At 34.6% G+C, this 18,199-nt stretch overlaps 3 protein-coding genes, 1 long non-coding RNA gene and 2 pseudogenes across 6 annotated transcripts; 3 read left to right on the forward strand and 3 right to left on the reverse strand.

The window, feature by feature from the left end:
• Window positions 1-1,288: 1,288 nt before the first annotated feature.
• On the reverse strand, window positions 1,289-1,810 carry LOC126719173 (uncharacterized). Its single transcript, XM_050421757.1, has one exon. The coding sequence runs from the start codon at window positions 1,808-1,810 to the stop codon at window positions 1,289-1,291; it is 522 nt and encodes a 173-aa protein (XP_050277714.1).
• A 2,545-nt stretch (window positions 1,811-4,355) lies between these two features.
• On the forward strand, window positions 4,356-6,092 carry LOC126719174 (uncharacterized; annotated as a pseudogene).
• A 1,555-nt stretch (window positions 6,093-7,647) lies between these two features.
• On the forward strand, window positions 7,648-10,346 carry LOC126716907 (DEAD-box ATP-dependent RNA helicase 15-like). The gene is made up of 5 exons (XM_050417953.1): window positions 7,648-8,206; window positions 8,731-8,822; window positions 9,263-9,381; window positions 9,851-9,907; window positions 10,026-10,346. Exons 1-5 carry the CDS (start codon window positions 8,154-8,156, stop codon window positions 10,176-10,178), a joined length of 474 nt encoding a protein of 157 aa, XP_050273910.1. The 5' UTR covers window positions 7,648-8,153; the 3' UTR covers window positions 10,179-10,346.
• Window positions 10,347-10,984: 638 nt separating this feature from the next.
• LOC126716908 (uncharacterized) lies at window positions 10,985-13,201 on the reverse strand. 3 transcript variants are annotated; one of them, XR_007652337.1, is made up of 3 exons: window positions 11,653-13,175; window positions 11,374-11,475; window positions 10,985-11,250 (listed from the first exon to the last, which is right to left on the reverse strand). It is a non-coding gene; the product is annotated as an uncharacterized LOC126716908 (long non-coding RNA). The 3 variants fall into 3 exon arrangements; XR_007652335.1 differs by having other exon boundaries at window positions 11,374-13,201; XR_007652336.1 differs by having other exon boundaries at window positions 10,985-11,295; window positions 11,374-13,201.
• A 412-nt stretch (window positions 13,202-13,613) lies between these two features.
• LOC126719175 (uncharacterized) lies at window positions 13,614-14,129 on the reverse strand. The gene has a single exon (XM_050421758.1). The coding sequence runs from the start codon at window positions 14,127-14,129 to the stop codon at window positions 13,614-13,616; it is 516 nt and encodes a 171-aa protein (XP_050277715.1).
• A 468-nt stretch (window positions 14,130-14,597) lies between these two features.
• On the forward strand, window positions 14,598-16,745 carry LOC126719176 (uncharacterized; annotated as a pseudogene).
• Window positions 16,746-18,199: the final 1,454 nt, after the last annotated feature.

Raw genomic sequence — 18,199 nt, forward strand, 5'->3', positions numbered from 1 at the left:
CACGTAAATATGATGGGCGTCTAAATGTATTAAACACCAATTAAGCCGTATTAATATTTTAGACTCCATAAAATAGGTTTGACTTATCTCCAGTACTTTAAAAAAAAAAAATTTATTTTTGTTTTAATAAAAAACTGTCATATCACTCATTAACTAAATAAAATGTGAAGATTTAAATTCACTATCATTTGTTATTGTATATTTAAAATAAAAGAACATGTTCAATTAAAAAAAATACTTAAGCTAACCCAAACCCCCCATGGAATTAGAAATTTGTGAAAATTCTGTGCTCACAAGGTGCATTGCACTCGTTTTGTATGTGACACAATCATTTGGGACAAGATTAAATAACCTAAATGAATTAGAATGCCACACTCATTAATCTTCCAAAATACTTCAAGTTCTTCATCTTATACCACACTACACCGTTCTCACATTGCAATATTTTTCGGAATGAATTTTAAGAAGAGGCAAAAATGGAGAGAAAGATCAATAGCTCAAGAAGGAGTTGTGTTTCAAGGATTTGGATCCAATAAGTATTGCACTGGGTGCAATACTACTAATTCATCTCACATTAATTTTTACCATCTTATTTTTAAACTTTAACTTTAATACTTTTTAATTTTTTTTTTAATTCATTCAATCTCAATTTGTGTTTCAACAATATGCACATCCACGCGCACCCAAAAAAAAAAAAAAAAAAAAAATTCAAATGTCACTCTCAAGATTGAAGTTGTCAACGCTGCAATGCCCAATAAAGAAGATGTTATGGATGTGAAAGGAATCATTTCTACTGGGTGTGTGTGGTAAAGTCTGACCTGTTGAAATCAATGTTGGATGTGATTGATTCAAGTATCATAATGTCAAATACAAGAATCAATTCCTTCATATAATTGTTACTAGTGGCTAGTCACAAGTGCAACAACCTTTCGGGCTCTTTTTTTTTTTTTAATTGAGACTGCATTAAATTCTCCTTTTTGTGTTTTTTCATTTCTATAATGTCTAAGCTAGAGATACGTTGCATTAGACCTAAGAAATAACAGGCATTCTATTGCAGCTAATATTGGTTGTGTTAGGGCCTTAATTATGAAGCATGCGTTGCTTGTGCTATGAGCCTATGAAAAAAAAAAAACATGAAATAAGATAATAATAAGATTTATTGAATTGTATTAATTATAAACCATTAGAATATGGGATACTTTTAGATGAGCACCAACTTGATTGGGCAACACGGATATAAATGAGCACCAACTTGATTGTTGGAAATCTTATTCATGTCAACGTGGAATCAAGGCTGAATGTGATAGATAATGGATTCCGCATTGTTTTGCATCTGGCTAAGTTTGGTAGTCCAGTCAGATATTGGAGACTTGGAGCGTTTACCCTCGAAACCTTTGTCACACAATTGTCTATTGACCGTGGCCTCTGTCAGCCGGGCTTTAGCAGCAGTAACGTTGCCCTGTGAGAAGGAAGTTTCCGCGGCCTGAATTTTCTCAATTACAACGATAAATTTGTTAGAGCAATTGACTAGGGCATGCCTCACGGGCCCTCGCCCTGATGATTCTTTCAGTCCTTCGATATTGGAATCTACAATGTTAGCTTCATACTCTGTATGTTTTAATGAAACTTGGGCTAAAGTCTTGAGCTCTTTAGCTGAATGGGCCTCAGAGTCCGGTACAAGAGTTTCTAGGCACAGAACCTTATAAATGGTGTAACCACAAGCTTCTTCAATCAAGGCGGTCTGGCAGAGAATTTGGGTTGGAAAGACAGTCAAAAGAAGCACAAAGACGAGGCTTGAAATGGGATTCATGTTTACACCATAACGTTTTCTTTTCAGATAAATGTTATGTTTTTGAATAGGTGTGGTCAATCTAGCTATTGGGCTTCTTCTTTTTTGTGTTTTTGAGAAACTTGTAGGTATTGGACTATGGTTATATAGAGAAGAGTTGGGATGTGATCGGTTCTAAGTTCAACTACCTATTTTGAAAGTTGATCTATAAAAAGTAAATGAAATATTTTAGTGCAAGATTGAATTACATATGACCACACAACCACGCTGTTCAACCAGTCCCTTTGACCTTACAGTGGTTATTACGAGGAGTTTATACTTGGAGTCATCCACTCCCAAGTTTCTAGCAAAACTTTTCCATCTTTCCTTTATTTTTAGTGGACATAAGTAATTATTATTTGATCGGGATTAAGTCTTGTTGTATAAGAATGTTCTTCTCTATTTCATTTAATCATCTAATAGAAGATTCGGTACTTGTTTGGATTCAATATTAACCTATAAATTATTGGTTCCATGGTCATGACCATTATTAATAATGAAGGGGCTTGATTTTACTTTCCTTCCTAAATAGAAATATGGGTGGGGGGGAAATTGATGGGTTCTACCCCTTAGAAATAGAGATAAGATAACCAGAATTGCACATATAAATTAAGAATAGGTTTAATAACAACTTTTTTTTTTTTTCATAATTTGTTAAAGTGATAAATAGTGAATGGTGGTAAATATTTAGTAAACTGTAACAGATATTGTAATATAATAGCTATTAAAGGCATATTTAGTATATTAGTATACTAAATATGCCTTTAATGGTAGGCTTATGTAAAAATAATTGTCAACCAATTACAACTTCCCAAAAACAAATTGCAAAAGTAAAAATTAAAGAGAGTAAAATTTTGTGTCAATAGTAGAGTTGACTAGAGGAACAACAAATTGCAAAAATAAAAATTAAAGAGTGTGAAATTTGTGTCAATAGCAGAGTTATTAAGAGGAACAAATCCCATGGTTGAAATTTCTAATTTTATGAATATCACCATAGTTTAAAACTGAAATGGGAAAAGTCACACATTGAGTCATCATTGTATTCTGGCCCATCCCATTAGCTATAAGCTATAGAAGGTTTTAATAATGTCTTCACAGAATTGGCATAGACTTAATTATGCCTTCAAAGTTTTTTTTGGTGAATGAATGTACGCGAGTTTAAAGTTTAAAAAATGCTATCATGTATGATTACATGTAATCCTGATATGGACATACTTTCTTGGAGAAGTTCCTTGTTAAACCAGTCTCACATGTGCTCCAGCATTTATGTTATGTTATTGTGTTCTTCCCCGACAGTCCTTTGCCTTGAAAAGCGAAGCTAGCCCTTCCCAAAAGCAATAGCAAAGTTATTTAATTGGAGACTCAACTTATTTGTGCTTTGCATTGACTCTTGTACTTGTCATAACACCTCTCTTTAAATCCACTAGCTACTAGCTAGCTACTTCCACCACCCCAAGAAGCTTAAGCAGTTAGAGCATTCTTATCGGGACTTGTAAAAAATTTAGTATTTATCCTTTTAAAACCTATTTTTATAAGATATAACACATCATTTTACAATACAACCTATATTAAAACTTCTATTTTTTTTTTTTTACCATTTCATTCAAATAATGTTTCTTTATTATTTTTAAATAATTTTTTATTTTCTTCTCTCTCCTTTGTCTCTTTCTTTCTCACAACACCGCCGGCACCACATTACCAACCACCCACCAAAAACCCACCACCCATACCACAACCACCACTAACAAAAAAAGAAAAAAAAAATTAGAGTAGAAAGAAACCTCCACATCCACGTCCACCCACAACCACCACATCCACTCAAAACCACCAGCAAAAAAAAAAAAAAAACCCTTCACCATCGCCGCCACCAGCAAACCCACCACCACCTACCCACCACAAATCATACCCATCCAAAACCAAATCACAAACCCACCACCCAAAACCAAATCACAAACCTACCAAAATATTCCCAAATCGAAACCCCTGTACAAACCCACAACCTACAAATCGAAACCCCTGTACAAACCCACAACCTACAAATCGGAACCCAAGGTGTGAGAGAGAGATAATCATAGATCTGAACCAATGAGGGTGAGTGGGAAAACAAATCGGAGGCAGCGATCAAAGAGTAGAGAGATCGGCGATAAGCTACTGATGTTGCAGACCGAGTAGAGAGATCGAGTGACTAATAGTAGAGAGATTGGTGATGAGTAGAGATCGGTGACGAGCACAACAGACCATGAACCACGGAGAGAGAAGAGAGAATAGAGATGAGAAGTGAGAGAGGAAAGAAAATGAGAAATGAGAGAGCCATTGGTGAATAAAAAACAATTTTTTATTTTACAATATAGCTATAGTGCGCTCTCAAAAATGGGAGTGCACTGTAGCAAGATTATAAATTTTATACAACGTAACAGTTTTGATGGAGGGTATGTTTTGGGGTTAAGCTATTAAAAAATAAGATTTTTAGCATATAGGAGCCTTAATGAGAATGCTCTTAAGCTCATGAGAAAGAGCAAAGAGAAAAAAAGAGTTTTTACACAGAGAGACAAGCATGGAGGAGGGGATAGATCATAGGATTGTGAGTGTCAATGGCATCAAAATGCACATAGCAGAAAAAGGACAAGGCCCAGTAGTACTATTCCTCCATGGCTTCCCTGAGCTTTGGTACTCCTGGGGCCACCAAATTCATGCTTTGAGCTTACTTGGATACCATGCTGTAGCACCAGATCTGCGGGGCTTCGGTGACACTGAAGCACCAACTTCCATCACCAGCTACACATGCGATCACATTGTCAATGACCTTGTTGCTCTCATAGAATCTCTGGGTGTGGAGCAATTGTTTCTTGTGGCACATGATTGGGGAGCCATCATAGGTTGGTACTTGTGCCTGTTTAAGCCTGAAAGAGTGAAGGCATTTGTGTGCCTTAGTGTTCCATTCACGCCAAGGAATCTACAGATGAAGCCAATGGATAGAATGCGAGGTTTCTTTGGAGATGACTACTATATATGCAAATTTCAGGTTCTTGTTTAGCTAACGTAACCAGATTTGGCTTCTTGTATGCTTAAATGATCATGTTTTAGTATAAAATCTTATTTGTTTAATCCCATTTATGTCTTTAGTGCCTAGTTTCTATGAAACAGTTGAAACAGTTAGGTAAGCATGCTTGTTTGATTTGAGCAAAGGCTCTTTAAGTCACATTATTTGCTTTGTTATGATTCTTGCTCAAGATTTTTAGGCTTAGACTTTAGTACACGTTACATTCCAAGTTATAAGAGGCTAATCTTAAACTCTGAAAATTGAAAACCAAAACTTGGTAACTAATATCTTATATCGCCACCCAATTTTACTTTGATATTTCCATATGTGTTGCAGGCACCAGGAGAAATTGAAGCTGAGATTGCTGAAATAGGTACAGCAAATGTACTCAAGACCATTTTATCAATTTGAAAACCAGGTCCACCTTGCTTCCCTAAAGGAAATGCATTTGGAATCCGTACCAATGCTTCAATTTCCTTGCCCTCTTTGCTTTCAGAAGAAGAGCTTACTTATTATGTCACAAAATTTGACCAGAAAGGCTTCACTGGAGGATTGAACTACTATCGAGCAATTGACCAGTATGTTACAAACTTCAATGAAAATGTTTCAACATCTAAATGTCAAAACATTTCTTGTGCCTAAGACTTGATATGTAACAAATTCTAGGTGCCCATTTCACATTTAAGGTTTTAATTCTTAAATCTAACTGTGTATAGAGTCATGTTTTTTAAAATGACTATATCTTAGATTTGTAATATTTAATATGAAACATGAGATTGATTCATTTCAGATGGAGATGATCCTCTTCCAAGACGCTCACCTGGCACATTTTTAATCAACAAAAGAACCAAAATTTTGGGTTCACATAAAATAGAAGCATGAAACTTAAATCTAGGCCTTCCTTAACATTAAATGTCCCAGCACTTTGGTATTCATAAAACAAACGTTTGAGAATTAGTTTCTGATTATTGCAGAAACTGGGAGGTCATAGAAAAATGGACCGGAGTGCAAGTGACGGTACCTGTGAAGTTCATAGTGGGGGATTTGGACATGGTGTACACCACCCTAGGGACAAAGGAATACATACACAATGGTGATTTCAAGAAAGATGTGCCATTTTTGGAGGAAGCTGTTGTAATGGAAGGGGTGGGTCACTTCATCAATCAAGAAAGAGCAAAAGAAATCGGTTCTCACGTCTATGACTTCATTAAGAAGTTCAAATAAATACTGTAAATTGTGCACTGTTTCTATGGGTTCATTAGGAATTCAATCTGTCACTCTTGTGGCACTAAGCTTGGTGGTTGAATAGACATTGTCATATGATCTACAAGGCTGCTTTATTAAGTATGAATTTCTGCTTGAATATCTATTTCTTTACAGTTATTTCATTATTATTGAGAAGCACATATTGGTACATGGATTCCCCAAATCCTAGTTATTCATGGCTGGTTAAAATTTGAATTTAAATTGTAGTTTTAAGACTCACTGAGTGTGTGTGTGTGTAAATTACTAATAAAAAGAATTATATAGTTATTTTTGTAGAAGTGGAAGTTTAATGGAAGTAGATAGGAGCTTTTGAAAGAAGCCAAAAATACTTTCATAAATTAAAAAATAAAATAACATAACCAAAAGGCTATATGCAAGAATCAAAGAATGGCAAAATAGAGATTTCTTGCTTGTCACGTCTCGATTATTGTTGGATTTAAGTGCAAAAGCCTAAGAAAATATGATGGGCGTCTAAATGTATTAAACACTAATTAAGCTGTATTAATATTTTAGACTCCATAAAATAGATTTGGCTTATCTCTAGTACTTTAAAAAAAAAAAAAAAAAAAAAAAAAAAAAAAAAACTCCTTTTGTTTTAATAAAAAATTGTCATATCACCCATTAACGAAGTAAAATGTGAAGATTTAAATCCATTATCATTTGTTATTGTATATTTAAAATAAAAGAACATTTTCAATTAAAAAAAATACTTGAGCTAAGCCAAACCCCCAATGGAATCAAAAATTTGTGGAAATTCTGCGCTTACAAGGTGCATTGCACTAATTTTGTATGTGACACACTTATTTGGGACAAGATTATATAACCTAAATGAATTAGAATGCCATTAGTCTCATTAATCTTCTAAAATACTTCAAGTTCTTCATCGTATATCACACTACACCGTTCTCACTTTGCAATATTTTCCGGAATGAATTTTAAAAAGAGGCAAAAATGGAGAGAAAGATCAATAGCTCAAGAAGGAGTTGTGTTTTAAGGATTTGGATCCAGTTAGTATTACACCGGGTGCAATACTACTAATTCATCTCACATTGATTTTTACAATCTTATTTTTAAACTTTAACTTTAATACTTTAATTTTATTTTTATTTAATTCATTCAATCTCAATTTGTGTTTCAACACTATGCACATCCATCCGCACCCAAAAAAAAAAAAAAAAAAAAATCAAATGTCACTCTCTTTTTTGATCTAAATCAAATGTCACTCTCAAGATTGAAGTTGTCAATGCTGCAATGCCCAATAAAGAAGATGTTATGGATGTGTAAGGAATCATTTCTACTGGGTGTGTGTGGTAAAGTCTGACTTGTTGAAGTCAATGTTGGATGTGATTCATTCAAGTATCATAATGTGAACTACAAGAATCAATTCAATACTTAGCGTGCAATACCTCAAATCCCAGCCATCCATTTAATCCAATGAGTCTTATTTTGACACCTCACCAGTACACGCTGGCTCACTCAAGATTTCATTTCAGCTTCCCTTTTTTGAATTTCACTAAAAACTCTCTCCTCTCTCTCTCATTTCAACCTAGCTCTCTCTGTCACTCTCCCTAACACTCCACTCTCTCAACCTCGACTGCGCCTCCACCACTCTCTCAACCCCGACTGCGCCTCCACCATTCTCTCAACATCCACGCTTGCTCTCTGCCTCTCCCTCAACCCCATCGGCACCGTTTCCCGCATACCCAACTCAGACGAATAACCAAAAACAAAGAAAAAACGACGCCATCTGAGATCTCGACCCCCAAACAGTCGCACCCTTTTTGACCCAGATCAGAGAGAGAGTAAGGGTTGGGGTTTGGAGAGAATCGGGTGTTTAAGTGAGAAATTGATGCTTTTCAGACCCAGATCAGAGAAAGTAAAGGTTAGGGTTTGGAGAGAATCGGGTTAGGGTTTGATGCTTTTTCAGGTTTGATCTATGGAGGGATATGAGATTGAGAGAGAAAGAAAGAGAGTTTGGTCGAAGGAGAGAAGAAGCCACCATCGGAGGTCGTGGTTGTGATGAAAATTATCCTTGCCGATTTGGGCTTGTTTCAGAGAGAGACCTCCACTCGGTAGGGTTTTCTTTTATATCTATTATTTTTAATAAACTCTATTTTCTTTTATCTCTATTTTTTGATTCTATTTTCTGTTTTTTTGGTTTTTAGCTTAGGAATTGAAATCAAGTCTTATATTGCTTGCATTTTTGTCAATTGTTTAAAAATGCTTAATACAAAATTAGTGATTGTGGAATTGAAAATGCTTTCTCTGGCATTAAAAATCTACCAACGTGATACAAAAACAGTATATTAGAACTGTACATCTTCCAAAAATAGTGATTGTGGCTGCTTAACTTAAGGACTCTGGAGGAATTTAGTGTAGATTTTACATAGCTTTATTATGCTTGATGAAAACTGCCATGGATATTGAAAATATTCAAAGGTCAAAACTCTTTCTCTCATTGGGGCTGAATTTAATTCTATTTTCTCTTTTTTGGGTCTTTAGCTTAGGAATTGAAATCAAGTCTTAATTTTGTTATTATTGTTATTGTGGTTGTTGTTGTTGTTGTTGTTGTTGTTGTTGTTGGAACACCTGGAAGAATATTGGCTTTGGCAAGGGATAAAGATCTTGGATTGAAGAATGTGAGGCATTTTATTGTTGATGAGTGTGATAAGATGCTAGAATCACTGGGTATGGTCTTCTTAGAGGCCGTTTGGATTCAGCGTTTTCCGCTGAATCCAAGCTGCGTTTTCTGATTTTTTTTTTTTTTTTTTTTTTTTTTTACTTTAGCCGCATATTTTGACTAAATCAACTGTGAACAGTGCATTCGTGCACTGTTCACGGACTCACAAATTCCACTTTTCAACAACTTTTTCATTAAAAATGGGTCCCACGATACTATTCACATATTTAAAAATTATTTTGCTACAGTGTTTTCAGTTTCAGCAAAAATAAGCTCAATCCAAACGGACCCTTAATCTTCTGCCTTTTATCCACTTGTTTATGTGAATTAGTTCTGAAATCTGATACTTTGCAATTCTCTTGTTCTCTTTACAGTGTATTGCATTGTTTGCGACAATAATTTTCTTATTTTAAGCCTTCTGTTGTCCATATTCTTGTTTGTTTTACAGACATGAGGAAAGATGTGCAGGAGATCTTCAAGATGACTCCTCATGACAAGCAAGTTATGATGTTTTCAGCAACTCTCAGCAAAGAGATCCGCCCTGTTTGCAAAAAATTTATGCAAGAGGTATGATAAGGCATCATAAAGTTATGATATTCTTTGTATTTATAAATGTCATGTCATTGCCTTGTTGGTTGTGTCAACTGTGCGGTTTTGTGGCTTAGGTTTCAATTTGCCTTGTCATTGGCAAGGGAATGAATTTGTAGTTGTAGTACTTGCAATATTTTTAGTTTTTCCTACTTCTAGTCTGAACTTTTCCTTGGGCGTAACCACTTCTCTTGATCCTTTTGGTTATGTGGTTGATTGACTGTGTTTGTGGGGCCTTAGTGAGGATATTGGTTCCACTTCTTATTTCTTGGGTAGTAGCTGGATGTTTCTAGTATTTGAGAGATGAGTAAGTTCAATCAATACATCGTAGTTCAGAAGGATTGACTTTTTGGATTGCCAGTTATTTGTTTATCTATTCTTGTTGAGTTTTGGATGCTGTAGAAGATGGTATTTTGATGCACTTTATATTGACACTCGTTTTTTTCAGCCAATGGAAATTTATGTTGATGATGAGACCAAGTTGACTCTTCACGGTCTTGTACAGGTATCTTCGATGCTTTTTTTTTTTTTTTTTTTTTAAATTTTTGCAATATTTTTGTTTCATCAGTTGATTGTCTCTTGCTCATTCAACTAATGCACATTTTCATTATCTCTCTGTGCAGCACTACATTTTATTGAAGGAGGCAGAGAAAAATCGCAAATTGAATGACCTTCTTGATGCATTGGACTTCAATCAGGTTGTCATTTTTGTCAAGAGTGTGACCAGAGCTGCTGAGCTGAACAAGTTACTTACCGAGTGTGACCAGAGCTGCTGAGTTGAACAAGTTACTTTGTTCATGAATTTTACTTTTATTTTTCATATTTTTATTGTATGGGAAAAACACTTAGATGGCTGAGTTTTTTGCTCTGTCAAGTTAAGATTAACAGAAACAATCGTGTAATATTTTCCACACAAAGGTGATATAAACATGCATTTTACTTTCCATTTGTTCCTTACAGACCTTAATTTGGTACATACCAGTACTTGAATGTCTCCAAAACATCTTGTCCTCCTTAAAAAAACAAGGAGGGGTGGTATAGATTTCTAACAATGATGGGATTCCAGTTATTAGTGAACGATTCAACAAAGTCAGCCACAGTTTTCAAATTTGAGCCAACTACTCCCTGATATTTAGAAGTGCTAGGGAACCAAGCTGGGTGGTAAGGTAATGTTCAAACCTGTTCCTATCATCCACCAACCTTGATGTATTAATGGATTGTTGTAAATGATATTCTTCCAAGTCCAAGATTGGTGAGGGTAGGGTTTGCAGTCATGGAGAGGATTTTCAGGGAAGTATTTAGCTAACAAGGAGTTGGGATGGTAAACCATTCTCCAAAATTCCACAATTCCAAGAAGTATTTAGACCACCTGAACGTGCGCCAAGCTCCACAATTCCTCATTCTCTTCCTGTACTTTTCCTCTTTGTCTTTATCTCTTTCATTTTTTTTTTTCTTTTACATACGACAGAATTAGACACTCAATAGCACCAAATCTAATATGAAATTGGAAATCTCTCATTCTCATTCTAGCATGTACTAACAAATTTAGGGAACAAAATTTAGGGTATGAAGAGACATTGCATTTAAAAATATTAATCTCTTGCAAATATAATTAATGTTTAACTAGAAGTTACTCAAATATGCACTTGTACAATCTAACATATTTAACATGTTTGACTAACTTCTTTAGTTACAAAAATTATCCAAAAAATTTGCTACATGTGCAATTAGTTGTCTAAATAAGTCAGATTTGCTGTCCAAGAAACTGTCCAAGGCAAAGTTGTCCAAAAATGCTATCCGCTGCGCAATTTGCTACCATGTCCACTGTGCAATATACTATCGAACAAACTGTCCAAAAAATGTTATCCATCATATTGCAAAATCAATATTAGCCTGAAAATATGTCAAAAAAATCAAGTTACATTTTAAACTTAAACAAACATAAGAAAATTTCACTATAATTGAACTTACCATTTATTAGTTTTTTACATACCAAAAAAGTGTTGTGTTTCCAGGCAAGCATTTGTATTTTCAACACATAAGTTAGTCCATAATTGACCTAACTTCATTTCCCTGTGTATATATATAAACAAATAAGTTTATTCATTTGGTAAGTAGAGAGGATACAAACACATGGATTTATTTTTTACTTGACCAATATTCATTTGGTGAGTAAGAATTAAAACTAAATATTTTAAATTTGAGGGACCAAAACCAAACTTGCCTCAACCAAAAATATAAGTCACTCACCAAATTGTTATAGGTGGAACTCACACAAAAAGGTCAGTCAGGAACGATGGAGTTACTCACCACAGGCCAAGCCACTCACAAAATGTCAGTCAAGAATGATGGAGTTACTCACCACAGGCCAAGCCACTCACACAAAAGGTAAGTCACTCACCACAGGCCAAGCCAAAACCCAAATCACCCATTGCCAGGTATGCATAGCCAAGAGCCGATCAATAGCCAGCCACACCCAAATCATCCATCGCTATCAACCATCAAAGAGCCAACCCAAATCACTAGTCATCAAGACAACACACAGCCAAACCATAACAATATCCCAACCCATCAACTACCTGACTGACAGCCAAGACCCACTTAAACACATAAAGCCACTTCAACAGAAACTACTTCAACAGAAACTTCATAATACAAACCAATCAGAAAAACAAACTTCAAATCTAACAAGTTCATGGGAAAAAAAAAAGTAGGGAATATTGGCAGAGCTCAACTGAGGGAAGATAGTCACTTAAAAGCAACGTTTACGTTTTACCTGACAAACAACTGCATCATTTGATACTTGAGACAATGATGGAGTTAACATTACAAATTAATTTTGATACATTAGAGCACACTACCACATAAACCAGCCCACTAATTTGGTAAATTCAACACTAATTTTGACTGGTAAACTGATCTCCAATCTGAGTATTGAATATATATTGATCACAAAAATTTATAGTTTAGGATGGACATTACAAACAATCCTATAGTTTATGGTAGATAGTTACAATAAACCCTGGTATCAAAAAGTAACTTTTTTCAACTCAAATTATGTTTTGCCTAAATATTCCAAAGGATAGGGAGATTTAGCCCCAAAAAAAAAAAATATATGGTGATTTTCTTTTGGGTATAAGAAATAACTAATACATATATTGGGCAAGATTAGAAAGTCAGCTCATTAAGGAAAAGAATAAAGAGTATGCCATTCAAAGAAGAAGAAGAAAACAAAACCTGGTATTTGAGTTGATGAACTCACCGAGTGGAAAGGGCGAGTCCTAGATCGAGATTGAAGCGTGCATGGTGGAAAGAAGCAGAGGAGTTTGAGGTTGTTCTTCTGACTTCTGTCTTTCTGTGTTCTGTTCTTGTCTTGCTCGATCTTCTTCTGTGTTGGGGATGGACCCGCGGTGACTAACACAAAGGCGTTTGGCTTCAGAGAGACCTTCACTCCATGAGAGTTGGGACTTGGGATAGCTTCACACACGAGAAAGAGGGAGTGTGAGTGTTTGGGGGGTTTGGTTTCAAATGCTAAGTTTCAGTGTTTGGGTATGAGCTGGGGCTGCTGTGACAATGGATTGAAGGAAAGGCAGAGAATGGGTTGAAAGAGAGGCAGAGACGGTAGCTGCGCAGGGGAGAGAGAGAGAAAAAAAAAAATTTGATTTTCTGTTTGGTTACTCAAGACTTTTACCAGAACATTGGGCAGGCTCAAAACAGTGGGTGGGCTGTGAAATATTTTAATGGCTGGGTTTTGAGGTATTGCACTGGATGTGAATCCAGTCACAAGTGCAACAACCTTTCGGGCTGTTTTTTTTTTTTTAATAGAGACTGCATTAAATTCTCCTTTTTGTGTTTTTTCAATTCTATAATGTCTAAGCTAGGGGTACGCTGCATTTAGACCTAAGAAATAATAGGTATTCTATTGCAGCTAATATTGGTTGTGTTAGAGCCTTAATTATGAAGCATGCGTTGCTTGTGCTATGAGCCTATGAAAAAAAAAAAAAGACATGAAATAAGATAATAATAAGATGTATTGAATTGTATTAATTATAAACCATTAACTAGTACAAACTAGTAGATGTTATTGATACTTTATAGAATATGGGAATTTAATATAATTTTTTTGGTAACAAAAAATTGGGCAACACGAATATAGATGAGCACCAACTTGATTGTTGGAAATTTTAGTCATGTCAACGCGGAATCAAGGCTTAGACGTGAGCGACAATGGCTTCTGCATTGTTTTGCATCTGGCTAAGTTTGGTAGCCAAGTCAGATATTGGAGACACGTAGGGTTTACCCTGGAAATATTTGTCACACGTTTGTCTATTGACCGTGGCCTCTGTCAGCCGGGATTTAGCAGCAACAACGTTGCCCTGTGCGGTGGAAGTTACCGCGGCCTGAAGTTTCTCAACTACAGTAAAATATCTTTTAGAGCAATTGATTAGGGCTTGCTTCACGGGCCCTTCCGCTGCTGAATCTCTCAGTTCGTCAATTTTGTAATCTACCTCATCAGCGAAATTCCTTGTATGATTTAATGAAACTACGGCTAAAGTCTTGAGATATCTAGCTGAATGGGCCACAGAGTCCGGTACAAGAGTTTCTAGGCACAGAACCTTGTAAATGGTGTAACCACAAGCTTGTTCAATCAAGGCGGTCTGGCAAAGAATTTGGGTTGGGAAGACAGTCAAAAGAAGCACAAAGACGAGGCTTGAAATGGGATTCATGTTTTCACTATAATGTTTTCTTTTCAGATAAATTTTATGTTTTTGAATAGGTGTGGTCAATCTAGCTATTGGGCTTCTTCTTTTTTGTATTTTTGAGAAACTTGTAGCTATTGGACTATGGTTATATAGAGAAGAGTTGGGATGTGATCGGTTCTAAGTTCAACTACCTATTTTGAAAGTTGATCTATAAAAAGTAAATGAAATATTTTAGTGCAGGATTAAATTACATATGACCACACAACCACGCTGTTCAACCGGTTCCTTTGACCTTACAGTGCTTATTACGAGGTGTTTGTACTTGGAATCATCCACTCCCAAGTTTCTAGCAAAACTTTTCCATCTTCCCTTTATTTTTAGTTGACATAAGTAATTATTATTTGATCGGGATTAAGTCTTGTTGTATAAGAATGTTCTTCTCTATTTCATTTAACCACCAGCTAGTGTGGCTTAGTGGTTGCCCCCTTCTTGATGGCTGTGCCAGGTGCGGGTTCGAGTCCTCATACCCCACAGGTGTGGGGTTTGGACTTTGGTTTCTAAAAAAAAACAAAGCACAAGGGTGGAGTCCAAGTCGCGGGCACCATTATGTGCTGGTGGTACCCACAGGCGATGTATCTGTGGGGTGTGGTCGGCTGTGATAACACACGTGAGCCACCCTTTTTCATTCTCATTCTCAAAAAAAAAATCTAATAGAAGATGCGGTACTTGTTTGGATTCAATATTAACCTATAAATTATTGGTTCCATGGTCATGACCATTATTAAGAATGAAGGGGCTTGATTTTACTTTCCTTCCTAAATAGAAATACAGGTGGGGGGAAAATTGATGGGTTCTACCCCTTAGAAATAGGGATAAGATAACCAGAATTGCACATATAAATTAAGAATAGGTTTTATAACAATTTTTTTTTTTTTCCATAATTTGCTAAAGTGATAAATTGTGAATGGTGGTAAATATTTAGTAGACTGTAACAGACATTGTAATGTAATAGCTATTCATATGATTTAGCTATTCTTTAGTTAGTTATTTTTACACTACATGAAATAGTCATTCCTTATGAATAGCTATTTTTCAAAATGAAGAATAGTTATTGTTCTTTAAATAATTTGTAGTAGCTATTCTTTAACAAGTGCAATAATTTCTAAAATTAATATATATTCAAATGGATAGAATGCGAGGTTTCTTTTGAGATTACTACTATATATGCAGATTTCAGGTTCTTGTTTTGTTAACATAACCAGATTTGGTTCTTGTATGATTAAATGATCATGTTTTAGTGTTTACCAAAAAAAAATTATCATGTTTTAGTATAAAATCTTATTTGTTTAATCCCATTTACCTCTTTGGTACCTAGTTTCTTTGAAACAGCTGAAACAGTTAGGTAAGCATGCTTGTTTGATTTGAGCAAAGCTCTCTAAGTCACATTATTTGCTTTGCTATGATTCTTGCTCAAGATTTTTGGGCGTAGACTTTAGTACACATTACATTCCAAGTTATAAGAGGCTAATCTTGGACTCTGAAAATTGAAAACCAAAACTTGGTAACTAATATCTTATATTGCCACCCAATTTTACTTTGATATTTCCATATGTGTTGCAGGCACCAGGAGCAATTGAATCTGAGATTGCCGAATTAGGTACAGCAAATGTACTAGAGTCAAGACCATTTTCTCAATTCGAAAACTAGGTCCATCCTGCTTCCCTAAAGGAAATGCATTTGGAATCCGTACCAATGCTTCAACTTCCTCGTCCTCTTGGCTTTCAGAAGATGAGCTTACTTATTATGTCACAAAATTTGACCTGAAAGGTTTCACTGGACGATTGAACTACTACCGAGCAATTGACCAGTATGTTACAAACTTTAATGAAAATGTTTCAAAATCTAAATATCAGAACATTTCTTATGCTTAAGACTTGATATTTAACAAATTCTAGGTGCCCATTTCACGTTTAAGGTTTTAATTCTTAAATCCAACTATGTATAGAGAATCATGTTTTTTAAAATAACTATATCTTAGATTTGTAATATTTAATATGAAACATGAGATTGATTCATTTCAAATGGAGTTGATCCTCTTCCAGGACACTCACCTAGCTCGTTTTTAATCAACAAAAGAACCAAAATCTTGGGCTCACATCAAATATAAGCATGAAAACTTAAATCTTGGCCTTCCTTAACATTAAATGTCCCAGTAATTTGATATTCACAAAACAAACGTTTGATAATTGTTTCTGATTATTGCAGAAACTGGGAGGCCGGTCACAGAAAAATGGACCGGAGTGCAAGTGAAGGTACCTGTGAAGTTCATAGTGGGGGATTTGGACATGGTGTAGACCACCCTAGGGACAAAGGAATACATACACAATGGTGGTTTCAAGAAAGATGTGTCGTTTTTGGAGGAAGCTGTTGTGATGGAAGGGGTGGGTCACTTCATCAACCAAGAAAAAGCTGAGGAAATCGGCTCTCACATCTATGACTTCATTAAGAAGTTCAAATAAATTCTGTTAGTAATTTGTGCACTGTTTCTATGGGTTCATTAGGATTTCAAACTGTCACCTCTAGTGGCACTAAGCTTAGTAGTTGAATAGACCTTGTCATATGATCTACAAGACTGCTTTATTAAGTATTTCTTTACAGTTATTTCATTATGAATGAGAAGCACATATTGGTACATCGATTCCCCAAATCCCAGTTATTCATGGATGGTTAAAATTTAAATTTAAATTGTTGTTTTAAGACTCACTGAGTGTGTGTGTGTAAATTACTAGTAAAAAGAATTATATAGTTTTTTTTGTGGAAGTGGAAGTTGAATGGAAGTAGATAGGAGCTTTTGAAAGAAGCCAAAAGACTTTCATAAAATAAAAAATAAAATAACATAACCAAAAGGCTATGCAAGAATCAAAGAATGGCAAAATAGAGATTTCTTGCTTGTCATGTCCCACTTCTTGTTGGATTTAAATGCAAAAGCCTAAGTAAATATGATGGGGGTCTAAATGCATTAAACACCAACTAGACTCATCACACGTGTGTGTAATGAGGGCTTTTTTTTTTTTTTTGTGTTATAATTTTTCTTTCATTTCAATTTGAGGTTTACACGTTTTCTCATTAATATTATGCATTTAGAACTACTAATACAACTAGAAATATCATGAGCCTTAATGGACCTATTTTGTAGCAAAAAAAAAAAAAAAAACGTATTTTTATTTTTATATATATAATTTTTATTTTGAAAATAAAATTTATAGTTAAATAAAGCAATTTGAAAATCAACAGGAGAGTGACCCTATTTTTAAGCAATGTTTTAGTGAGAATTAGATTTGTATTTTTTCCGAATTATTCTTTAATTTTGTCTCTACTTAAATATAGAGGTGTTAGGGCATTTTTAATTTTTTTTTTTTTTTTAAATCCAAATAGGAGAAGCCTCTTACATAGTAGTATAGATTAAGCCATATTAATTTTTTAGACTCTATGGAATGTGTTTGGCTTATCTCTAGTACTTTTTTAAAATGAATCTCCTTTTATTTTAACTAGTCGCAGACCCCGCGCGTTGCGCATGATAATATTTTTAGAGTGGTCTTATAAATATATATAAATATATATATATATATATATTTCAATTTGAACTAATTTAATAAATAATAATGTAATTCATAATCATAATTTCATTTATTATAGTGACAATCACAAATGTAATATATATAATTTTTGTCATACCAAAATCAAAACGATACAATTTTTCTCAAGAATTCAAAAAGTAAGCTAGTGAAAATATTAATTTTTTAATAAAATTTCTTTATATTATTTGTGTATCATCAAAAAGTATATAAAATTTGGAAATTATTATTTTAGTTTTAAATAAACTTTCTCAAACCCAATTTTTCTACCATACAATCAAAAATGCCAATAAATGTAACTAAAAAAAAATAATAAAACTCATTAAAACTACAATTTAAAATAAAAAATAAAGGGAAAAATAAAATATTGTAACCATTTTTCCTTTAACAAAAAAAGAAAAAAAAAATATCAGAGTAGAAAGAAACCTCCACATCCACGTCCACCCACAACCAACACAT

The sequence above is a fragment of the Quercus robur genome, chromosome 3, assembly GCF_932294415.1.
Source record: "Quercus robur chromosome 3, dhQueRobu3.1, whole genome shotgun sequence".
In the NCBI taxonomy this organism is placed as follows: Eukaryota; Viridiplantae; Streptophyta; class Magnoliopsida; order Fagales; family Fagaceae; genus Quercus; species Quercus robur.